The 25,821-nt window shown below is 43.1% G+C and overlaps 1 protein-coding gene across 1 annotated transcript in view; it reads left to right on the top strand.

Moving 5' to 3' along the window:
* LOC115139785 (intermembrane lipid transfer protein VPS13A-like) overlaps nt 1-25,821 on the top strand; it is a 58,065-nt gene that overhangs the window by 29,870 nt on the left and 2,374 nt on the right. Inside the window, 21 exon segments of the mRNA XM_029677563.2 lie at nt 147-251; nt 433-579; nt 761-892; nt 1,053-1,186; nt 2,841-2,967; nt 3,691-3,920; nt 4,121-4,274; nt 4,444-4,590; nt 4,780-4,861; nt 5,347-5,416; nt 5,511-5,625; nt 12,314-12,427; nt 12,874-13,019; nt 18,859-18,940; nt 19,134-19,247; nt 19,405-19,480; nt 19,663-19,826; nt 20,250-20,534; nt 23,420-23,505; nt 23,639-23,762; nt 25,670-25,744. Of these exon segments, the coding sequence (XP_029533423.2) occupies nt 147-251; nt 433-579; nt 761-892; nt 1,053-1,186; nt 2,841-2,967; nt 3,691-3,920; nt 4,121-4,274; nt 4,444-4,590; nt 4,780-4,861; nt 5,347-5,416; nt 5,511-5,625; nt 12,314-12,427; nt 12,874-13,019; nt 18,859-18,940; nt 19,134-19,247; nt 19,405-19,480; nt 19,663-19,826; nt 20,250-20,534; nt 23,420-23,505; nt 23,639-23,762; nt 25,670-25,744 (2,709 nt within the window).

The following is a 25,821-nucleotide window of genomic DNA, read 5'->3' as shown; positions in this document are numbered from 1 at the left end:
TGGTCTAAGCTCAAGCCAAGTAGCTGGGCTGCTATTTTGTTTTGTTTTGGGGGGAGGTTTAAACAAGGAGTGGGCTTTTAAGTGAAAACTCCTAACCCCTGCTGTTTGTCTCCCTGACATCTGACCCTATTCTCTCTCCGGGTCAGGTGCGGCTGATGATCTCGGACAGCGACCTGTCGGATGATTTCTCCCTGGATACCGTGGGTAGTTATGGTGAAGTGAAGTGCAAAGGGAGGCTTAAAGATTACGTGGTGAGTGAGTGGTGGATCAAGCATACTAAGATTTGATTTGAAACGACACTCCAGCAGAAGAACAGTGTCAGTTGATGCTTCACCTTTCAGATTGGTCATTGAGTGTAATTTGCTGAACCGTTGATAGATAGATGGGTGGATTGATTCATGTTGATTGTGGCTTTCTATGGTTTGATTGAAGATCGGAGTGAAGATCGACGCCAGCAGTTTCAGCCTGACCCGTATCGTAAGCTTTGTGCCATACTACCTGTTAGTGAACAGGACCAAACATGTGATCTGGGTGGGAGAGGAGGGCCAGGACGACTGGACCGAGGCCAGACCACAACAGGTACCACAACTAGAGCTACTTACAAACGCCAGTATCGGTTAATTTCCTGAATTTTGAAATGGGAATGATGGACCCCTACCCTACATACAGTAGCACATCCATGTAGTGAAATGGACACCTCTTTGTCCGTCTCTCCCTCTCCTCTCTCGCTTTTCTCTCACTTTTTATCTGTGCTTCTCAGGCAGCCATCCCGTTTTGGCCTGAGAGGGACTCCAAGAAGCTCAAAGTCAAAGTAGAAGGCAGTCGGTCAACTCCTCAAACCATGGACTTCACCAAACCGGAAAACTGCCTGCTGCTGCATCTGGACAACACTGTGAGTAGTTTATACACACACACACACACACACACACACACACTGGCGTGTTTGTAACTACTGTATAAGTTGATGCTTTGTGACGATTTAAATCCACTTCCCACGTTGGGTTCAATAAAGTACTAATACTTCTGTTTTTAATTTGGCTTTACTATTCCAGCTGGGCGGGGTCATTATGGATGTGAACCTATCGGACCACTCGATTATCATCCGTTTCTCTGACTACCACGACGGGGCCGCCCCCTTCCTCATCATCAACCACACCCAGGAGCAGACTGTGGAGTTCTACCAGAGGTAAAGGAGGGGAAGGATGGGGAGGGAGAACGGTAATGGGGCAGTAAGCAGAAATGTGTTTCATTATATAGGTTTTACTGTTCTCAAAACAGGCGCAATGTCCTAAAATAAAACCTGTATTTGTCGCATCTTAAATGTGGGATGTCTTAAATCCTTCCTTTTAGAAATGTCCATGAGATGGTTGAAATTATTCATGAGGATAGAAGTAAACAATACAAAATTAGTGTTACTCACTGTACTATTCCAAATATTGTTTCTGAATGAGACCTGCATGTTATATATATTTAGCAAACCTCCCAGGATGTGCTGCATGTATTTGTTTTGATACAAGGTATTTGTGTTCTTGGCTTTTGTGTTGATGTAGGTTTGTCTGTTTGCATGGATCCATTTCCTTTGGTTTGTGACTTGTTGTGACGGACACTGATTTTGTTCCATTTGTTTTTCAATCCATGTTTTTTTGTTACTGACTTTCTTTGTCTGACTTTGTGATGATGGATTTGTTTTGTTTTTGTTTAAGTCTGATTTTTTTCCCCTCCCCACACCTCTTGGCCGGGCAGATTTCGGAGAGATTCATCAGAATGGGTGGCAGACGAGCTGCTCGGCCTCTCCTTCTCAGTAGAGGAGACCCAGCCCAGGTAGCAGGACCCAGCCCCACGAGGGTTCTTGCTCTCACCCACTCTGACCCTGACACAGAAAGGGTGGACATATTGGGGAACTTCAAATGCCTTCCCTAACATACAATGACTAATGCAAAAGGCACAGTCCGTAGATTTCTATTTGAACATGCACACATTCAGTGGGGGATGTGGTCTCTGTGTTCCCGTTTCATAGTTGAGCTGTGGTCAGGGTGTGGACAGAGCTGGACCCCCAGGTAACCGAAGGTGTAGGGGAAGAGCTTTTTTTTCTCCATTTTGGTGTTTGAGCCGGATCTACTCCTTTACATGCCACTCCACAAGGAAATGTATAATGTGCATTTTATAAAAGCTGAAAAATATTGCGTTACATTAATATCACTGTATGGTTCAAAAGACCAAGTCGTCTGATTTGATAGTGACCAAAGTACAGGAAGTGGAGTGATCAAGGAGGAGCTCCGGCTTCAGTGTCATGACCGTTTGCTCTTTGACCTCCCCCTTAATTCCAGGTCTTTGCTTTTATAGTGGGACTTAGTTTTGGCTGCTGCTGTTTGGATGGGTCTCTGCCAATGGGATCTGACCTCTGCTTCCATATGCCTTCCATTTCCCCTCATGCCAATCATTCTTCATCCTCCTCTTTCCCTGTGTCTTCTGCAATAATGATGATTTCAATCATTCTTTCTCTTTGATCGGAAGGGGGGTGTTGTTTCCGTTTGTTGGAGGAAGAACGACAACATGATCAAATTGGATAGTAGCCTCGACATCTCCACTAATGGGATTTCTTCTCTCCATTGTGTTGATTTGCAAATAGGCTCTTGGGTTTCTTTCCATGGTGCCTGGGCTGTGTAACGTGGCTACGTTCTCATGACCGCGGCTTTTTGTTCTGACCATCATCTATCTTCCTCTTGGTGGGGTTCTCGTGGTCTTGTGTGTGTGCTTTCTAACTCTCTGTCTGTGTGTGTGTGTGTGTGTGTGTGTGTGTGTGTGTGTGTGTGTGTGTGTGTGTGTGTGTGTGAGAGTAGTAGTCAGAAGGAGAAGGACAAGCTAAGCCCCGGGAAGGTAATGTACTACACCTGGGCTGAGCCCACTGGATCGCGCTCTCTGGCCTGGCAGTGTGGCAGCTACAGCGGCGAGCTGAGGAGCGAAGAGGTACCGTACCACGGCGTTCTATTTACTCCCCTTTTGCTCTTAACGGTGGTGGAATGTTACATTCTCCAACATTTAGATTGATACTACGTTTAAGTCTGATTTTTATACCAGTGTTTCTTATTAGTTTGACACACACTTGTATCAAGTACTTTAGACCAATATGACACACAGGTGTCAGACTTAACCACAGATTAGGATCTTCTGCTTAGTGTTTTTTTAACAGCTGCTTAATATGGCTTAGCCCGTCATTATACACACACAAAGCTTTTATCAGACTTTTTTTAATTAAGGCTCCAATCCTCAATAGGATTAGTGTAGGGATTAGCGAAGTCTGACAGAAAGTTAAGTGTTACTGAATTTTCTTCCCCCTTTTTATACTGGCTTGATGACCTGAGCAGTTTTACAAGGGAAGCAACATATGGTGATACCCAGTTAAAATATTAGACGATTGGGTGCTTTGGCATGTCGGCCACAGTGGTGAGACAAAATGCAAACCGTAGTCTAACCAGAGATGTGTATATATTGTTGAAATCAAATCAACTGTCAAATGATAGCAACTGTTGTTGCCTGGACTCATTAGTTTCCTGAAATCTCAATTCAAAGCTGATATGGTATATCATTTTGGTGTTGTGTGAGTTATGGCTGTGGCTACAAAGCAAAAGAGCAACTTAAAAGTGAAACGCGCATTACTTCCCATCTGATGGGCACTTGATCCGTGTGTAGGACCTGCGGTTGGACGTGAACGAGGAGGGTAAGCTGTACCTCATCTCGTTCTACGAGGGCCTCCAGCGGGTGGCGCTGTTCACCGAGGACCGACGCATATACAAGCTGCTGTGTGAGAGTGAGAAGGCCGAGCTGGCCGAACAGGAGATAATCCTCTCCCTGCAAGACGTGGGCGTCTCCCTGGTCAACAACAGCAGCCGCCAGGAGGTGTCTTTCATCGGTATTACCAGGTGTGTGTGTGTGCACACACACAAAACATGTGTAACCACACACACACACATACATACAAACACCGTATATACACTCAATGGTATGGTTGTGCTACAGTTGACTACTTTGAGTGGGAACATGCTTTTTCAAATTCAGTGCAGCATGTTCAGTGTGCTTTCCGTGTGTGTGTGTGTGTGTGTGTGTGTGTGTGTGTGTGTAGTTCAGACGTGGTGTGGGAGTCCAAGCCAAAGAAGAAGTCTCGCTGGAAACCCCTGAGTGGAAAAGATGCCGAGCTGCTGGAGACCCACTTCAAAGAGTACACAGAGAGTGGACCAGTGGACAACGCCATCTTAGACCTGGAGAACAACTTCCAGGTCAGGCAGCAACTGGCTATGCCTCTGTCTGGTACCATGTATACCATACCACCCCCTTGATAACCAACCCTTTGAAAGCTTTAGAAATTCTAGAGGTAGACGTTGTTCCTAGTTTTGCACAGCTCCAGTAGAACTGTTGTGTGTGTCCTAAGTCTAACTGTGTTATCAGGTGTCTTTGACCCATAATGGGCAAGACATGAGGATGATGCAGCCATATGACGCTCCAATCAGGAGGAGCTTCCTGCCAGGGGTGAAGGTGGAGTACAGCGTATCGGCCCGCCAGAGTGCCTACCGTGTCCAGATCAACCGCATACAGGTGGGTCCCCAGAGAGTTGGAAAGTGTGCATTCTATCCAACTCTACAGTGGGTCCCTACCCGACCACCAACCATACAATAGAGTTTATACATTGACTGTTTGTTCATCTTACCAACCATTCAATTAAAATGATTTCATGCTGACATGGTTGGAGGGATTTCTTTTTTTTGTGCTTTTGTTTTTCCACAGATCCAGAATCAGCTACCTGGAGCAATCTTCCCATATGTCTTCTACCCTATAAAACTACCTAAGTCTGTCACCATGGACTCAGGTCAGTCCCAAGCTCTGTCCAAGTCTCTCTGTGTTGTGGATTTACACTTTAAAATTGACACCCTTGATAAAGATAAGATCCCTCCCAATGTGTTCTCCAATTTCATAAAACATTTTAGAAAAAGGCTCGTTCTATTACCCTCGCAAGGTGAGGTTTTGAAAACAGGCTGTCAGTCATTTTGACCCGTCTTTTTAGTTTTTCTTGTTTTGTATTACTTGTTAAACAAAACCTCTTTCTCTGAGCAATTGTATTAGTATAAAATAATATAATTGTTCAAATGTTGGAGCATACAATACATGCTCATTATTTCAGTTATTTTAGTCATTTTTGCTCATCTGTATTAAGGGGTCTAATTTTGGACCCCACTGTAACTAGCTAAATAGGCAAAAGGAGCGATTGGGGACGCCTCCATAGGCATTGTTAGACTGGAGTACTCTGGATAAACACATCGTGATGGCGTTTTTCTGCTCCTCTCTCTCCTGCAGAGCCCAAACCTCTGACCGACATCAGCATTGTTACCAGGGCAGCAGGGCACTCTGATATCTCACGCATCAAGTGAGTCCATCACTATAGTTCATGTTCTTTCCATATCTATCTCTCTCTCTCTCAACCACACATACCAACATCCCTTTCTTGGCATGTTGACTAGGTATTTCAAGGTGCTAATCCAGGAGATGGATCTGAAGTTGGACCTGGGCTTCCTTTATGCCATCTTGGATCTGTTCACTCCGGAGAACGCCAGCGTGATGACGTCAGAGCAGCAGGTTTTTATTTGTAATATTCTTTATTTATGCAGGAAAAACCCATTGAGAGAAAGGTCTCATTCTCAAGGGTGCCCTGATCACAGTAATGCAACAATCCAATACAATGTCAAATAAAACAGCACAACACAATTGAAGAAAAATGGTTACATTTCTCAGCTACTAAGTCCTCAATTAACATAATTTATATGATTTATATTGCTCGAGCAGTTTTGTAAATTGTTCCAGTAGTGAGGTGCATTAAAACTAAAAGCGGAATTACCTAATTTGGTGGAGACCCGAGGAACCTTTAAGAGTTAACCAACCCTGTGAACAGGTTTGGTAACTTGTGTTTTTATACTTCAACAGCAAAGTTAGGGAAGTCCGAAGCTTGTTTAGTAGAGCTTTGTAAAAAAACTAATCTGTGATCCCCGACCCCAAAAAATCTTGGTCGATCAAAAGTTGTCTGTTCTTTCTACCAATCGAATTGCTCAAAATGTTTAAACTTGTAAAATGTTTAAACTTTTCCAATTAAAGACACCCAATGTGTTTTAATAAAATCAACTATATGCATTGAGCTTGTCTGATGCTTTAAGCTTACTTTTTTTTGCTGGAAGAGGGTGCCAGATCTAGATAACCTTAACCTGACCCAACTAGATATTCTCCTCCCGTTCCAGCTGACTTTCGTAGATTCTGCCATTACTCCCCTGAAGTTCCCGATAATAGGCCACATGAGTCGTCAGCAACCTTTTCTCATCTGGAGTGCCAATTTATCTGACCACTTCTACCGATCTTCATATCTCATTGTCATGTGGTTAATCAAATTCTATCCAAGTCTAAATGAAAATCATATGAACCTAAAAAAGTAACTTCTATTGCCAACTATGTAAAAATATCCTACATAAAGCCAACCAATAAAAACATTGCAGCCTGCAGGTAGAAAATATCCTCATTTAAAAAAAGAAATATCCAATAAATCACATTGGCTACACATGGCCTGTCTGCAACAAACTTGAAACATTGTATTAACTTGGGTCTAGCCTGAAGCTTGTGCTAGGGAACTTACAACATTGTATCAAATATTTTGGGCCCTCAGAGTTTCCTGTGCCTGTGAGCTCGGGACAGACACAGCTGTAGGCTATTTGTGCAAGGTGTAAGAAGCAGTGCTTGACTTGGGCAGGAGCTCACCTGAGCTGAGTACCTGCACCTCAAATGTTCTACTGCTTGAGCTCCTGTTCCTCTTATAGAATATTAGCTCAAAGGTATTGTTGAGCTCCTGCACCTAAATATCAGCAGTACCACACCCAAAATGAGTACCGGAACCTATTTCAGTCCAAGTCAAACACTGTTAAGAAGCCTATTTTATGACGTTAATGTGGGGTCAGAGCATGACATTTTTCCCTTTCACGCTGAGTGGTTATCGAAAGGGAGAGCGCTGGAAATATTTTTCAAATGCATTGAGGAACTATTGTAATTCTCAATGCATGTAAAAAGAGACTTCGTTTTTCTGCTGTTTGAGGTGAAAACATTACTTTGAGAAGCTCCACAGGTCATTAGTGGTGGTGCGTTAAGCCAATCAGAAATACTATCAGATCCCCAAATGGGCACATTTTAAATGATTATACTTGCGAGTAGGCCAGGTAGCCTATAGGCCCACTTCTTTGTGTGCTCATCCTTACTCAACATTGTCAGGAGAGCTCCAAACAAAAGACAATGACTATATTGACGGAACTCAGAAATGGAATTAAATAATCCTAAACTTGTTTCTCACAAGTGTAGCAGAGATTGTGCACTCTGCAAACAATGTGTCCACTCTGACAATGAAAACAGGAAGACTGGAATAATAGTATTGAATGCATTAAAAGAAAGGATCGTAACCAAATATTATAGATTAGAAATTATATGAATAAATGGTGAAATGTACTGCTGGTGATACAGTGCATTCGGAAACTATTCAGACCCCTTGACTGTTTACACATTTTATGTTATTGCCTTATTCTAAAATTGATTTTTTTTAAACATCATCAATCTACTCACAAGACCCCATGATGACAAAGCAAAAACTTTTTTTTTTTAGAAATGTTTGCTAATTAAAAAAAAGAAAAATATTATTTTCATAAGTATTCAGACCCTTTTTGCTATGAGACTCAAAATTGAGCTCAGGTATATCCCTGTTTACATTGATCATCCTTTAGATCAGGGGTGTCAAAGTCAAATGGACGGAGGGCCAAATAAAAAAATCAGCTACAAGACGAGGGCCGGACTGTTCGAATGTTCATTGAAAATTTTTTGAGTCTAGTGAACCTAATTGAACCTACTGAAAACCTAACAAATATATTACAATATGATCAGATAAATAAAGCAATATTTTCTTATGGCTCTGTCAGTAATCTTTAATTTTCAACAGACACAAAAGACAAATTTCCTTTATATAAATATCCCCATAACATGAACATTAAATGAAAGAAACCGGTATTCAAGGCACCATCAGTAGACTATATTTTCTATTTTAGCAAAAGTGGGCTAAATTTACTTCAAAGAAAAAAACAATAATAGCAATTTTCTATCATCCACTCAACTGAAATATTTTTAAAATATAATTGGATTGAAATACAAAAAATAAAGTGCAAAAATCTATTAATCAAAAACAACACTTTGTTTAAGGAGAAGTAACATTGAAAACAAATATTAAATTTTAACTTTTAAACTTGAACTGAGTAAAAACTCTAAATATGTGATTGCACAGTAATGTTCACTTGTTTGAGGTTGAGGGTGATACTTGGTGGTGTCCCATCTTTTCCACAAGTTCATCAATGTTCGGGTAAGGCTCTGAGCTGAAGAAATCCTCAGAATTGAGTGGAGGTGTTCAGCAGTAACACTTCTGTGTGATGTTTTGTTCAGGTTCATCAAAGAAAACAGTTGTTCACACAGGTATGTGCTGCCAAACATAGACAACGTTTGAGCAGCCTGGATGCGCAGCTGGGGCAGGGAGGAAACGGGAGAACTACAGCACCCACTGCCGCAATTTTGCCCTCAGTGCATCATTGCATTGGAGGTCAATCAACTCCATTTGGAGGTTTGGTGGTGAGCTTTCCACGTCAACAGCAAATGGGTTACCGAGCAGTTCCAACCTGCTTTTTGTGCTTCAAAGTCAGCAAATCGGCCGAAAGTCAGCGGCAAGCATACCTATTTTATCAGCCAAAAAACTGGTAGAGAGCTTTCTTTCATGGTCTGGCAGCTGGGAAAGTGGCTCAAATTTTCTTTCCGCATCTGCGTCTCCCACAGAGTCAGTTTGGTTTTAAATGCCTTCACTGTACTGTACATATCAGAGATGACACGATCCAGAACCCTGCAGCTGCAAGTTTATTGCATTCAGATGACTCGTAATGTCACACAGAAAAGCCATTTCACACAGAAACATTTGTCTCGGAGTTGTGTTGTGTCTTTCCCTTTGCTGTCCAAGAACAGACAAATCTTGGGAAGCTAGAAACATCTTTGAAGCACCTTTCCCTGGCTTAGCCATGCACCTCTGTGTGATAAGGCAAATCACCATGCTCCGTTTTCTAACTCCGTCAGAAATGCCTTGAACTATGTGATTCAAACCTTTGGCTCTGATAAAGTTAACTGTGCGCGTGATGATGCTCATTACATGCTCCATTTTCAAGGCTTTATTAGTTCCTGTGTATGATACAATGATAAGCTGTCAGCTCACCTGTCGCGTTTTCCTCTTGCATCTTTTCCCGTATCTTCGCCACCAGTCCGCTCCTGTGTCCACACATCGCAGGTGCTCGTCGGTTGTCAAACCCACGAGTTTTTCCCAAGGCAGCTCCATCTCATTTACACATCTTGACACCTCTTCATACAAATCATGCCCCCTGTGATGTGCCATGCATAGGACGTAAAGCCAAAAACTCCTCTGTCACGCTTAGGTTGGAGTCCACTCCGCGGATGAAAATTGACAACTGGGCAATGTCAGAAATGTCGGTGCTCTCATCCACAGCCAAGGAATATGCATAAAATCTTTTCCCTTTTTCACAAGCTGCTCTTTTAGATTGATGGACAACTGGTCTACTCTCTCGGCAATGGTGTTTCTGCTCAGACTCACATTTAAAAAGTTGCCTTTTTTCTGGGCAAAGCCACAAACTTTAATCATGCAGTTTTTGATGAAATCCCCTCCGTAAATGGCCGGGCTGATTTAGCGATCTCTTCTGCCAAAATAAAACTGCCTTGACAGCAGCCTGGCCTTGTGTCCATCTGAAACATTTTTGTGATTTGGCTTTTTTGAACAGAGCCTGTCGAGATTTGAGGCCTCGTTTTAATTCCTCTGCCTTTTGTAGCCTTTGTTCCATGTCCATATTCTTGTTTTTGTCCGCGTGTTTCGTTTCATAATGTCGTCTCAGATTATACTCTTTCAGTACCGCCACACTTTCTCCACACAGAAGACACACAGGTTTTCCAGCTAAGGAACATATACTCCGACTCCCACCTTGTTTGAAACCCCGGTTCTCAGTATCCACCTTCCGTTTTGCCATTTTTGATGGGTATCTGAAAGTTAATTTTACTGTGATGCTGACGACTGCTGTGCCAATAAATATTGAAATGAAGCAGCCTACTGCCGGTGCGTCACCTTTGCATTGTGGGAAATGTAGTATTGGTGCGTGTAAAAGATCAGGGCTGCCGGCTTGCTGTCCTGTTCTAATAATAAATCAAGATCATTCGTAAAAACCTTCTTGCGGGCCGGATGTGAAGCGGGCCTTGACTCTGACATATGTGCTTTAGATGTTTCCATAACTTTGAGGCCACCTTTTGTAAATTCTATTGATTTTGACATGATTTGGAAAGGCACACACCTGTCTATAAAAGGTCCCACCGTTGACCGTGCATGTCAGAGCAAAGACCAAGCCACGAGGTCAAAGGAATTGTCCGTAGAGCTACGAGACAGGATTTTGTGTATAGGCACAGATCTGGGGAAGAGTACCAAAACATTTCTGCAAGCATTGAAGGTCCCCAAGAACACAGTGGCCTCCATCATTCTTAAATGGAAGAAGATTGGAACCACCAAGACTCTTCCTTGAGCTGACCGGCCAAGACAACGCAGGAGTGGCTTCGGGACAAGTCTCTGAATGTCCTTGAGTGGCCCAGCCAGAGCCCAGACTTGAACCCGATCAAACATCTCTGAAGAGACCTGGAAATAGCTGTGCAGCGACACTCCCCATCCAACCTGACAGCACTTGAGATCTGCAGAGAAGAATTTGAGAAATACAGGTGTGCCAAGCTTGTAGCATCCTACCCAAGAAGACTCGAGGCTGTAATCGCTGCCAAATGTGCTTCAACAAAGTACTGAGTAAAGGGTCTGAGTACTTGTGTAAAATGTGATATTTCAGTAAAAAATATATATACATTTGCATAATTTTCTAAACCTGATTTTGCGTTGACATTATGAGGTCTTGTTTGTAGATTGATGAGTGTAAAAATGTAAAGTGCAGTGCAGAACTGTTGTCAAGTGAGTTTATGTTGATACTGGAAATACCGCCCCCACCTACCGTCAACCAATCCTGTCAATGCGGAGCTACACAGAGCCCGCCGCATTGCTACAGAATTTGGGAGGTGCATAGTGATGTGGTACGGAGCTCAATTTGGCATCTGGAGGCTCTGCAGTTGCGTCAAACCCTCCATATGGAGCTTCTGACCATATTTTCGAATGAAGCAATAATTGGATTTTAGTCTCGGCCTCCGCAATGGATTAGTTCACTGAGATGGGCGCAAATATATTTGTTACTGCTCGACTAAAACAATCTCGGTCGACCAACAGCCTAACAACCAAACAATCGATCAGTCGACTAATTAGGGTCAGCCCTACCTGTGATGAAAATAATGGCACTATGGTAGATGCTATATGAAGGTTTAAGGTTCGCTGCTGCATTCTGGTAAATGGTGTCACCGTAGTCAACAACTGTCAGGAAAGTCGACTGTACAATCTGCTTTTTGCTGTTTAGGGATTATCTAGATCTATTTCTAAAAAAGAAGCCCACATTAAATCTTAGCATTTTTTCATCATATTGTTTTGTTAAATCCTTGTCAATCCAAATGCCCAGATAATTATTGGCGGGAACCCGATCGATGGGAGAACCGTTCAATGAATAAATATGTAGTCCATCTGAAACATTTTTGTGAGAATTAGAGAACAATATATATATTTAGTCTTGCCCACATTAAGTACACGTTTTAAACCAACCAGGACTTTTTGTAAGACAACAAAGTCAGATTGCAGCTCGAACAACACCTGTTCTACAGTTGGGGCGATGGCATACATATCAGTATTGTCTGCATACAGCTTAATATTTACAGACTGATATTATTTATAGAAATTGTAAAGAGAACAGGTCCCAATACTGACCCCTGCGGTACACCTTTCACAGTACCCAGGAAACTAGACTGAACACCATCAGAAATCACACATTGTGTCCTGTCTGACAGATGATTCTCAAACCACTTCCAAGAAGCCTGATCCAGGCCCAATTCAGGTAACCTTTTGAATGAGAATGTGATGGTCAGCAGTGTCTAAGGCCTTGGAAAAGTCTATAAATAAGGCAGCAGTTCGTAACGAACCAGAAAGCTAAATTGAACTAGCATGTGCAAAGAGCCTATCAGGGTTAAGACTCCATTGTATCTCTCTCTCTCTCTCTCCTCTGTCGCTGTGTGTGGTGTTCAGGTGGAGTTGTTTGAGAAGGACATAGAGTATCTGAAGACGGAGCTCAACGACGTCTCGGCCACTGACACATCCCCTATCAGTCTCTATGAGTACTTCCACATCTCTCCTATCAAGGTAAGCTTTGGTGTCACCACAGTGCGTTCACTGTATTTTATTTAAGCAATAAGGCACGAGGAGGTGTGGTAGATGGCCAATATACCACGGCTAAGGGATGTTTTTATGCACGTCATATCGCGGAGTGCCTGGTATATTGGCCATATATATCGCAAACCCCCAAGTTACCTTATTGCTATTAAAAACTGGTTACCAATGTTTTGTCATACCCGTGGTATACGGTTTGATATACCACGTCTGTTAGCCAATCAGCGTTAGGACACCATGGCCAGACCATGACTAAAGGGCGTAGCGATTGTAACGAAGTGTTATTGACCAGGTATGTACCATAGTAAGGGCTTCTGACCAGTAGAAACGTATGGGCTTGGACCTTTTCCTGGTCACATCATAAGGTCAGGAAAACTGCCCTAGGGATGATCTATCTATGAGGCATGTTTGTTTGGCAGCTGCACCTCAGTTTCTCTCTGAGTTCTGGAGGAGAGGATGGTAACAAGGAGAAGAGGGAGACCGAGATCATCCCTGTCCAGTCCCTCAATCTGCTGCTGAAAAGCATCGGAGCAACCCTCACTGACGTGCAGGATGTCGTCTTCAAGTATGTACAAATACAATTTTATTTAACCTTTTAATTTATCAGGGAGTCATACTGAGACCAAGCAGATGAGCCCTGAATTACAGAAAATACACTCATCAATATAAATACGAAATGCAAGCAGAAAGAAAGAGGAAAAAAAACATATTCGTCAGTAATAAGGTCCTCAATCAGCTTTCTGAATTACACTAGAGGCACCAGAACATCACATTTAAGAACATTTTGAAGATTGTTTCACAGATAAGGAGCAAGAATGATGATGTACCTAACTCAGTAGAGACCAAAGGAGTTTCCAGAGTTAATCGTCCCTGACACCGGGTGTGGTAACTCCTATGTCTAAAATTTAGTAAAGATGTTAGGTACAGTGGGACTTTTTGTAAAAGGGCTTTATAAATGATAACATGGCAATGTATCAACCTACTGTACGTCACGTCAAAACGATAAGAGAGAATTGGCGCCCGTAATAAAGCGCAGTGCGCTATGATAAACTGCATCTAACTGCTTTAATGAAGTGCGTTCATATAGATGATGTCGCCATAATCTAGGACCGATAGGAACGTTGACTGAATAATCTGCTCTTTAATATTTAGCGAGAGGCAGGGTTTATTTCTATAGAAGCCCATTTTTATTCTCAGCTTCTTAACTAACTCATCCATTTTATTTTTATCCAGATGCTCAGATATTTGTAATAAGGGACATGAATATTGTAGACATCATCCAAAGTACGTACAGTGGTTGCTCCACTAAAGGTTTTGAGATTATGCCGCTGTATTTAGAGGTAATTTGTGGTTTAGTACAGTACCTTGCGTCACTGCTTCATTGCTCCAGACCAGCGCAAGGGGGGGGATAGAGCACTGATTATGCTTTTGGGTCCCAAGGCGCTACTGTGTGTCTAACTGACAATGAATGGGCAAAAAAAAAAAAAAGCCCCTTAAATATTCTCACACATCTATTCGTAACCCTGTTATTCACAAGCGTAGCAGGCTGTCAATTCTGCAAACAAAGTTTCTAGGCTGGGCTATTAGCAGGACAATATATATTGGTTATGGCTCCCGGGTGGCACACAATGGGATTGCCTTGACGTTCTCAAGCTTTATCCACTGAGATAGCGCACAGAAGACGGACCTAGCAGCGCACAGAAGACGGACCTAGCAGCGCACAGAAGACGGACCTAGCAGCGCACAGAAGACGGACCTAGCAGCGCACAGAAGACGGACCTAGCAGCGCACAGAAGACGGACCTAGCAGCGCACAGAAGACGGACCTAGCAGCGCACAGAAGACGGACCTAGCAGCGCACAGAAGACGGACCTAGCAGCGCACAGAAGACGGACCTAGCAGCGCACAGAAGACGGACCTAGCAGCGCACAGAAGACGGAAGTGCGCCCACCGCAGCGCACAGAAGACGGACCTAGCAGCGCACACAAGACGGAAGTGCGCCCACCGCAGCGCACAGAAGACGGACCTAGCAGCGCACACAAGACGGAAGTGCGCCCACCGCAGCGCACAGAAGACGGACCTAGCAGCGCACACAAGACGGAAGTGCGCCCACCGCAGCGCACAGAAGACGGACCTAGCAGCGCACACAAGACGGAAGTGCGCCCACCGCAGCGCACAGAAGACGGACCTAGCTCACGGAAGGGGGGTGGACCCTCACCCCACTGGGTAGCACAGAGCAACACTTTAAGGGGCATTGCACTAATGGCGCTGACTAGGGAAGCGTTTCCGCTTCGTACCTGTCGGCACATTCAAACTAAAACAATGTAACTAATAATGATGCGGAAAATGTCCCTTAGATATGAATTCAGAAGGCAGAAATGATAAAATATTAAAGCATTAGACCTCTCACTAAAGGCATCAGTCTAGAGTTATACTGGATTTAACGAAAAATTACATGAAAACCGCACATTTGTAAATCTCAAACTCTAAAAGTAATTGGAGAGGTAGATACAAATTATTTGTGACATTGTGGTTACAATAAATAATGTAAACAAGATGCTGTGTTTATTTACAGTAGTGATGGACACCTGGAAGCATTTTGAGAACAGGTTTTCAAACACTTGTTTTTCACAAGTGTACTGTAGCAGGTGTATCCCTATTAGTAGGACAATACTCTTTATTGCCTTTTTTATCACTCAATACAGCAGTACAGTATTTCTTCATCAACATCTTTATGCTTTCGTTAATAAAATAACAAAAAAAGCCATTCAAATTGCAAATGTTTATTTAAACTACATTTTAGTTGCACTTCCACCCAGCTCCACAACCACGGGTTAAACCTTGCTGAGATGATCAATGTATTTGACCCAGTTTATACCCTCATTTCCAAACCCTCATTTTATACCCTCATTTTATACCCTCATTTCCAAACCCGGACGGCAATGTGTTTTGGGTCATTGTCTGCATTTGGAGAATAAAAAAAGACATTTAGCCTAAAAGCCAACATTAGGTACAATACTAGATATATACATGTAAATAGGCCTAAAAATAGCTAAATATTTCTATAATCCTACCTTGAAAGAAACAATGTGGTCCCAGAAACACCTCTCTGACAATAGGGTCCAGCATATCTCTTGATGATTTCTTCCTCAAAGAAATCTTGAGCCATGATACCTGAAAAAGGAGACAACAGTGAATTATCGTGGAACACATAGCAGTCCGTGAGGTGCATGCATCTTTTGCTTTGTAAATAGGTGAATTTGCCATCAAAAATCAGATATGAGCCTCGTCCCTGGCGAGAAATTGCCCCCCTCACATGGCGTTTGAGCACATGCTTGGGACTCAGCTTTCTTAATCTTCTTCCTTTTTTTCTGTAGCAAATTGCTCAAGGTCCACGGTTGATTTGTCTGTGGAGATGTCTTTGAATGTCTCGCTAGCTTTGATCCGGGCCTGCAGGATGCGAAGTTCTTTGTTTGTCAGACTAATCATCGGGTCGAAACTACAGAAAAAGAAGTTGTCCCTCAGCTGCTTGATGAAATCTTCCATCACCTCTGTGACAATGCTGCGGCCTGGTCCAAATCAAACAACTCAAGCTTCCTAGTAAAGGCCTCAAATTTCTCCACCATGTCCTCGACTGTTTCCCTCTTCCTTGTAACTGCAGATTTAACCCGTTTAAGTTACAGAATATGTCCACAGAAAATGCTGTGTGTGCAGCTTGTAGTTAACAATTCAATGTTTCTGCTTCGGGCCTCTATATGGGGCGGGAATACAACAGACAGTTCTCTGCTTAGATTCATAATTACATCTGAGATTTAATTATTTGCACACAGCAATATTTTCATTGCAAATAAGACACTGGCTTGGCATTGGGAAAGATAAACGCATATCTCTGTACATTCTTCTGAAACTTTGATTTTCATTTATCCACCTTCTTGATACTTTTTGAGAGCAAAATTTTATCTTGCCATCAAGCAAATTATTCTGATCAAATGTTGACGTCAAAAAAAGTAGTGTAGCCACCAATCAACACACAGAGGAATAGAGAGTAATCAGATCAAAATTATCATATTGTCACTGAATTTATGTACTTAGCATATGTGTTAAACATGTAAAATTTGTAATGTATTCCAATTAATTGTGCTAATATTATATACTTACTATGTTCTGGCCTGCCGGCTATTGGCTCAGAAAAATTTGGCCAAACCTAATTGACGAACCCTGATATGTCTTACAGAGCCTTTCTGTAAGTCCACTCAAGTTTCATCAACTGTCTTCTGACTGGGATTAGGGTGTGGAAACAGTCACATTGTACAGCGCCATATTTTCCAAACGGAGTGGCGCAGCGGTCTAAAACACTGCATCGCAATGCAAACTACGTTGCTACAGATGCTTGTACCCATGCCGGCCGCAACCGGGAGATCCATGAGGCGACGGTGGGCTTTTGGTTTCTCCCCCTCTAAAAACATAAATAATTCTAAATAACAAACTGGCTTTATTTACAAATTAGTAAGTGTCTCACCCCGTGTTCAAGAATGTCCTTTTTCTCACTCACTTTAAGTTATTGGAAAACTAAATCATCTCCAAAATATCGTTATTTAAACAAAACGATTATTATTAATTAATTTAGGATTATAGAAAAGCTAGAGGTCGACCGATTTAATCGGCATGGGCGATTTTTAATTAGGGCTGATTTAAAGTTTTCGTAACAATCGGTAATTGGCATTTTTGGATGCCGATTACATTGCATTCCACAAGGAAACTGAGTGGCAGGCCGACCACCTGTTACGCGAGTGCAGCAAGGGGAGCCAAGTTAAGTTGCTAGCTAGCATTAAACTTTTCTTATAAAAAACTATCAATCTTCACATATAATCAATGCGGTGCCTGCTAATTTATCATCGAATCACAGCCTACTTCGCCAAACGGGTGATGATTTAACAAAAGAACATTTGCGGAAAAAGCATAATCATTGCACGTACCAAACCATAAAATCACTGCCTTTCTTAAAATCAATAAACAGAAGTATTTTTTTAAACCTGCATATTTTGTTAAAAGAAATTCATGTTAGCAGGCAATATTAACTTGGGAAATTGTGTCACTTCTCTTGCGTTCATTGCACGCAGAGTCAGGGTGTATGCAACAGTTTGGGCTGCCTGGCTCGTTGCGAACTAATTTGCCAGAATTTAAAATAATTATGACGTAACATTTAAGGTTGTGCAATGTAACAGCAATATTTAGACTAACGGTTGCCGCCCGTTAGATAAAATACGTAACAGTTCCCAACCGGATAATTCCTATGTCTGTGGAAAAGCAATGGAACAAGAGCTAACTCTCTCACTCTGCCAGACACCTGGCTCAATCAGTTCTCATTCAGCCCCCACTTCACAGTAGAATCCTCAAACAAAGTTCTAAAGACTGTTGACATCTAGTGGAAGCCTTAGGAAGTGCAATATGACCCCATTTACACTGTGTATTGGAATGGCAAAGAGTTGAAAAACTACAAACCTCAGATTTCCCACTTCCTGGTTGGATTTTTCTTAGGTTTTTGCCTGCCATATGAGTTCTGTTATACTCAGACATCATTCTAACAGTTCTAGAAACTTTAGTGTTTTCTATCCAATGCTACTAATAATGTGCATATATTAGCATCTGGGACAGAGTAGCAGGCAGTTTACTCTGGGCACCTTATTCATCCAAGCTACTCAATACTGCCCCCCTGTCACCAGGAAGTTAAGGGCTGGCAGAGGGAAGAGCAGTTGATTGACCGAATAGGGTCAATTAAACCACCGTTTCTCTCAAATAAAAAGCCTGTCTGATGATAAAATTATGAATAAAAGCATCACTTATCCCATTCTTCTCGGTTGTGATGCCAGTCAGACAACTTGCATAGCAGGGAAAAAGAGGAATTTGTAGGCTTCTGTGCATTTGTTTTCCACAATTTTGAAGAATCACCAGAAGTCAGAGATGGGGCTTGATTTGGCTTTCTTAAGTCTGTTTTCTAAATTGTCTGAAAGATTTCCAGTGCACTAAAGGCAGGTTTCCTATCTTTGGCTCAGAACTGATTCATCTGAATGAGCTCAGATGGCCCCGAAGAGCTAACCCTTGGTTTTCCATCTTTTGACTCTGAATTGTTTAATGGGGTGTGTTTATCTGCCAGGGGAATAAATATGGAGGAGACATTTTCTAGAGCCAACTCAAGGTCAACTCTGAGAATATAGAAAATAGTGGCTTAACCAGAGTAGAATGCATCATGTGCAATGGCTCTCACACACAAACCATACAGAGACTCTACAAAACCACTTAATGCTAATTATTTGCTTATGGCAAGGCTTTATTCAACCATGTCCTTTTTTTTGTATACATTTACGCTAGAGTCTGACCCAAAGTCATTTTCTGTAACTTCCCTAGATTGGCCTTCTTCGAGCTGACCTTCCAGTTTCGCACTCGCCAGCAACTACAATGGGAGGTCATCAGACACTACTCGAAACAGGTAACGTCTCACACACATTCCACTCCAAGTGGGCTCCAATGTGCACGTCCAACGCAAATGTTCCCACTTCAATTAATGATTCATGTGAAAAATGTTAGTTCAATCCAGGTTCCTCATCTTAGAAAGGGGAATCCTAACAACTCATTGAGTTATTATGATACACGACTTAGCCGTGTTCTCATCTGTGTCCCAGGCGATAAAGCAGATGTATGTGCTGGTGTTGGGTTTGGACGTGCTGGGAAACCCCTTTGGACTGATCCGAGGTCTGTCGGAGGGAGTGGAGGCTTTCTTCTACGAGCCCTATCAGGTGAGACCACAGTACAACCAATACGAACCACACCAGGTAGGCGCTAAATCCCTTGTAGCACCGAACACTACCAGTATGGATGTGTACTACTTGACACAATGCGGGAGTTATCCATGTAGATGGCATGTATCTGAGTAACTGTTTTGGGCTTCCCCAGGGAGCTATCCAGGGGCCAGAGGAGTTTGTGGAGGGTATGGCGCTGGGGGTGAAAGCGCTGGTTGGAGGAGCAGTAGGTATGTTATGCTCTCGCTCATCTCTTTTCTGCTAACGTTGATTCTCTTTAGTTCCTTCATTGCCATCCCTCCACTTCCCGACTTAACTGTTTCCCCCCCTGACATATATCTCTCTTCCTTCTCCTATCTACTTGGCCCCTCTCTCTTCTTCTCCACTGTGTTCACGCTGTCCCCTCTCCCAGGTGGCATTGCGGGCGCTGCCTCCAGGATCACAGGCGCCATGGCGAAGGGTGTGGCTGCCATGACGATGGACGAGGAGTACCAGCAGAAGAGACGGGAGGCTATGAACAAGCAGCCTAGCGGCCTGAGAGAGGGCCTGACCCGCGGAGGCAAAGGACTGGTGTCTGTGAGTCTGACCTACTATAGTATGCTAACACCAGAACAGCCTAACTGACCCAGCAACACCAGCATAACCGGGGACCTGTTCAGTAGGACCCACCTCTTTAAGGAATACCTAGGATAGGATAAAGTAATCCTTCTCACCCCACCCCACCCCCCCCCCCTTAAAAGACCTAGATGCACTATTGTAAAGTGGCTGTTCCACTGGATGTCATAAGGTGAAAGCACCAATTTGTAAGTCGCTCTGGATAAGAGCGTCTGCTAAATGACTTAAATGTAATGTAAATGACCCAACGTAGCAAAATTGAAGATGAGCATTGTTGTCAATTGAACACAACCAGTATAGCTGAGCAGTAGAAACAGTCTCTCAGGCCGGTTCTCTCTCAAATATGCTACTCTGTCTGTAACACTCGCCTTTTCTCCGTCTCAGGGCTTTGTCAGTGGGATCACAGGGATTGTCACCAAGCCTATTAAAGGTGCTCAGAAGGAGGGCGCGGCGGGCTTCTTTAAGGGTGTGGGCAAGGGGCTAGTGGGTGCTGTGGCCAGACCCACTGGAGGCATCATCGACATGGCCAGCAGCACCTTCCAGGGCATCAAGAGGGCAGCTGAGACATCCCAGGATGTGGAGAGTCTGCGTCCGCCTCGCTTCATCCATGAGGACGGGGTCATCCGACCATACAAGGAAAGAGAGGGCATCGGCAGCCAGATGCTACAGGTAACAGGAATTCTCGGGGAAACAAAACAAATCCTTATTTCCTCTAAACAGATGGCTCCCCTGACTTGGGTGGTGTTCATTAGGCACCAAATGGAGGAAAAAAAAGGGAACTACATGAACCTGTCCAATAAGAAACGCTCATCTTCGTTTTCTGTTGCAAAACTTTTCAAAAGGTTTTCCTTCTCGTGTCCTAATGAACACGACCCTGAGGTCAGGGTTCATGTTAATGAGTGTGGCCTCACATAGAAACACCCCCTCGCTCTCCATCTCTCGCTCCACTTCTCAACCCCTTATTGCTTCTCAGTCCCGATATAGGTTTTCATGATCTCATCCTGTGATTATGTGCTTTCACCCACCTGCTCTAAAGTTCTCCCATGGCCGCATGGCTGCTGTAAGCTCTCTGTGTGTGAGTCCCACTTAGTGATGGAAATGGCAGAGGTCGAGTTCCTGCCCGACTAGATACGCATGCGTTGCATAAACCAATGGTTGCATTCCACGTCATGGACTGTGCAGTCAGGCATCAGATTGCTATATCATATGACGTAGTTAGCTGATATGTTAAATAACCCATCCAGGCGTTGTAAAATCGGGCACGCGTCTGCCATGTAGTCGAGCAGGAACATGACTGGAGTTGGGGCCGATTCCATTTCAATTCAGTCAATTCTATTTGACTCTTGAGTTTTAATGGAATAGACCCAACCCTTGTCAGTGGGCTGTAGTGGAATGGGAACGTCGTGAGCAGAAGCTGTAGTGAGCCAAGGCATTGAGGTGTTGGCTGTAATTTCGTTTTTGTGTAGTTGTGGGGTCACTATACTTGTGGTTTCTAGCTGAAGCTTGAGCACTACCAGAATCTGTACTGTACTTCTGTATTGATGTTTCACTGAGAATGTTGAAGTGATGTCGTCATTTTATTCCATTTAAAAAAAAAAAAGAAGATATCCGTAGAGCTGGAGATTAATAGTAGCGTCAGTCTCTGTCTGTCTGTATGTGCTTGTCTGTCTGTCCTGACATTGGCTTTGTCTTCTCTCTTGTCATGTCCACAGAAAACGGTGGCCTTCACTGAAGGGAGTAGAACTGTCAGTGATGATGATGATGAACAAGCGCTATACATATCAAATGTGTTATTGTTACTATTGTTGATGTGGATGATAACAAGTAGAATGGAATTGATAAGCACTAGTTAATGCTTTGGTCTTTCCTAGTTTATCTTGAAGCTGCACTGTACTGGCGTTTTTGAGTGGTGGTATGTTGTTTTTGTAGCGCTAGAGATGATTAGAGACGGCCGTGTCTGTCCTGTCTGTTCTGACATTGGCTTTGTCTTCTCTCTTGTCATGTCCACAGAAAAGGTTGGCCTTCACTGAATGGAGTAGGACTGGCAATGATGATGATGACAGCTAGAATGGAATTCTAAGTCCTAGTTGATGCTTTGGTCTTCCATAGCTTTTAATATGTTGTCAGTCAATGTGGAGTAGCCTGCTCCAGCAGGATATTTTAACATTTAATGCATCCCGAATAACACGACTAACCAACTGCCAGCCAATTTGTCATTCTCGGCTGTTTGTATGTTTTGGTTACTCTAGACGCACACTGTATTTCAATAGTTTTTATGAAACACCCATGTATTCTCAGGATTCTGCTGCTGCAGGACCCCTCTTGTCATGTAAAAGCATAATTCTACTTAATTGAACAATCTTCTGTCATCCAACCTTCTACCCTATCATGTAAGGGGGAGGAGTCAGAAAGCCAAGAGACTCGTCAATCATACTCTTTGATCTGAGAATCATTCGTAATATTCTATTTTAGAGCAAGTTTATATTATTCACTTTATCTGGAATCCTTAAAGGGACACTTCTGGATTGTTGTATCTACTTCCCCAGAGTCGGATGAACTAGTGGATACTATTTTTGTGTCTCTGTGTCCAGTACGAAGGAAGTTTGGAGGTAGTTTTGCAAGCCAATGCTAACTAGCGTTAGCACAATGACTGGAAGTCTATGGGTATCTGCTAGCATGCTCACCTCTGTCCACAAAACAGAAACGATACCAAAGGTGCTGGGGTGGACAGTGGTGCTGTTTCCCCTAATGCAGATTCCATCTTTAAGTTAATATGAAATCTGTTGTATTGGTCTGGACTCGATTCATGCAATAGTCAGTCAGCAGTCCTCCCTCTTGGCATTTTGGCACCTCCCTCTTTCATAAGACTCCTTGCTATGCGCGCAGTCACACACTCATAGCCAGCACAACTTCCCTCCTGAATAAAGTGCATTTTGAAACATCTATATCGTCTTCTCATCCCTACCTTTTCCCTTCATCAACACTCATTAACATGCTTTTATGAGCAGTTTATAAACGGTCCATAACAAGTATCCATTGGACTCAAATGAAGTATCAGTGTACCGCAGTGGAACATTTTAGATGTCGTTTGACATGTCTCCGGGTCAAAGACCATGGCCCTGGTTTTGAATATTTTTAAAAGCAACCTTGGTTCCCTTGACGTGATCACTGATCTTATGCAATTTGATGTGTAAGCAACTGTTGTAGCAGAGCTTTCTTCGATCCGCCCATGTCAGAATTTCTTCAAAGAAGACGTAATCAAACGGGGCCTAGGATGTGTCCAGTATACAAGTTGTTGTCAGGTCAGGAGGTGAAGTAGGTGTAGATCAGCAACAATACCATCAGATCATCTGCCAGAGCCTGTGTGAATGGTCAACATCCTGAAGCCATTTTAATCAAACTTTGGATAAAGGTACCGAGTGACTCGTTTGTGTATCATATCAACAGTAGACTTAGCGTAGCATATGTGTTTTTATATACCCAATTTGATAAATGTGTGCATATCTTCTCAAATGTGCTTGAACAAACCTGATAAGTTAATATTTCTCTTTTAGAAAATTGAAAACGGAAGGTTCGCCAAGTACAGATACTTTGCGCACGCCAAAGTGAACGAGTCCGATTTCCTGATGATCACCAAAAGGTAAGAGGCTGTCTGGGGTTTGTTTCTGAAAGTGGACTGCAGTGACTTAAGAGTGCTGCTGTTTCACCTCCTGTGTCACCGTCTTGTCTGTCAGTGAATGTTCTGAGGCTCTACCTCTCTTGCCTTTCACCAGGGGAATCTTTTTCGTGACCAAAGGTACATTTGGACAGCTGACCTGCGAGTGGCAGTATCTGTTCGACGAGTTCACCAAGGAGCCCATGATCGTGGAGGGGAGGCGGCTTCGGATCGAGGCCAAGGTATCCTCATCTGCTTATTGTCATCCATACACAGGCACACACGAATGACTAACTACCACATGAAACTCTCCTTTATAAAACTGCTCATCATATCTATCTGAATAACCACTCCTGTTTCCATCCATCATGATACTCACACCTGCCTAGGAGATACCCATTCACTCATTTGCATCCAAACTGTTTGTTCCTCTATATTAACATTAGAACTGCTGGGCCTCGAGGGACACCCCTTCCAGCTAATGAGCAGTCATTATTTCTAACCGTGTAAATTAATACGTTTCATATATGCTATTGGTAAAATAATCATTTGGTTGTGTTCATGAAGGCGTTAAGTAACATTTGCTAAATATAAAATAGCATTTTCATTAGTTTGTTACTGTAGGCTATATGTAAAAACACAAAAGTGAACTGTTCAATCAATTTTATAGTCATGGTCTTGTAGTCATGTGTGTTTTTTGTTGTTTATTTAACAAAATACCCCAACCACAAAGACAGGTCAGCAATGCGCTCGGTCAAATGATTAAAATATTAACCTGAACATCATTATAAGCTCCAAGTGTGCTTGATAATTAGTAAAAATCCGCACAAAATCAATAATTGCATTTATAATGAATGCGTTGATATGACAGCAGTCGATTATTGTCAGCTCATGCTTACATGGTGTGCATTTTCAGCAATGGCATCAATTGGATATCATTTAGCGCTTATCCCTCGTCTTGACAGTCAACACGAATCTTCGCCACTTTCACTCGCATGACACACTTCCCACAAACAGCTGTCTTGGGTTCCGATCTTTGTGCGCCTGGCCACATGGCGCTGTCCCCTCCCCTGGGAGCTGTCCCCTCCCCTGGGAGCCTGTCCCCTCCCCTGGGAGCTGTCCCCTCCCCTGGGAGCTGTGTCCTCCCCTGGGAGCTGTGTCCTCCCCTGGGAGCTGTGTCCTCCCCTGGGAGCTGTGTCCTCCCCGGGGAGCTGTGCGCAATTTGGCTCGTGTGGAATCTTTGCTGCTGCCATGGTCCACATGTCTCTGTCACGTAGTCCTTATGCCAGACTCATGATGAAGTCTCTCCTGGGCATGGTGTTGTTGATGCACTGCTTGAACAACACTTGTGCGTTGATGGCAGCCAAGTCCAGCTTGTTATCGAAAACGGCAACAGGCCAGCCGGCAGGTGCCTCCTTTTCAGAGTACAGCCGTGCCTTCTAAGCCAAAACATACACACCACCCTATGGCACAGTATAGAGCAGTAAAACATGTGCATTTTTTCTTATGGGAAAATAATGCACGTGTTCCACAGAAGGGCATAATGCCGTCGCATAAGTTTATCTATATATGGCGATGCGTATCATGTAATATTGACATGCCTTTGCTTGGTTGTAGCGCGTTGTAGGATCTGGTTTTCTCATCGTGTCCCCGTCGATGGCAACTGTCGGCTGCATGGTGCTCATGACAGGGATGTTATTTGCCGACTTGCTTTGGTAAAGTGCGAGTGCTGTCTTGTCATTCTTCGGCACCGTTGTGGAGTACAACGACTGTGCGTGTGCCTTATTCTGCGCAGCGTGAGGGAGCTCTATTCCAATGTCGGGGAATGAGTGGAGCAGGCCCTACTGTCAGGAGGGAGGGAGGGGGACCATTCAAATAATGACATGCCTTCCTAAAACTGGTTAAAACTCCAGTTCTGTTTGTGATGTTAAGATTCTAACAAGGGCAGTGTGCTCTATAGACTTATTTAGGAAAAGTCAAGGACAGAGGTGGACATGACTTAAAAATGTCAGAGCAATAAAATCAATAGATTCATAACCATTCAAAGTGACTGCTTCAGAGGTTCTAGTGCTGACAGTATCTCACCGTACGTCCCCCTATTTCTCAGAACTCGTGTTGAACTAAAAACTATTTCCTGTGTGTGTTTCAGGAGAGAGTGAAGTCTGTGTTTCATGCCAAAGAGTTTGGGAAGATAATAAACTTCAGAAGTCCAGAAATAGCCAAGGTGGGTTAGCATAACATAAATATAAACTGCTGCCAGTCTTTATACATGGCAAACAGTATTTGTCAGTGATCAACACA

Source organism: Oncorhynchus nerka, linkage group LG13 (assembly GCF_034236695.1).
Source record: "Oncorhynchus nerka isolate Pitt River linkage group LG13, Oner_Uvic_2.0, whole genome shotgun sequence".
Classification (NCBI taxonomy): domain Eukaryota; kingdom Metazoa; phylum Chordata; class Actinopteri; order Salmoniformes; family Salmonidae; genus Oncorhynchus; species Oncorhynchus nerka.
This window is presented reverse-complemented; position numbering and strand designations above follow the sequence as displayed.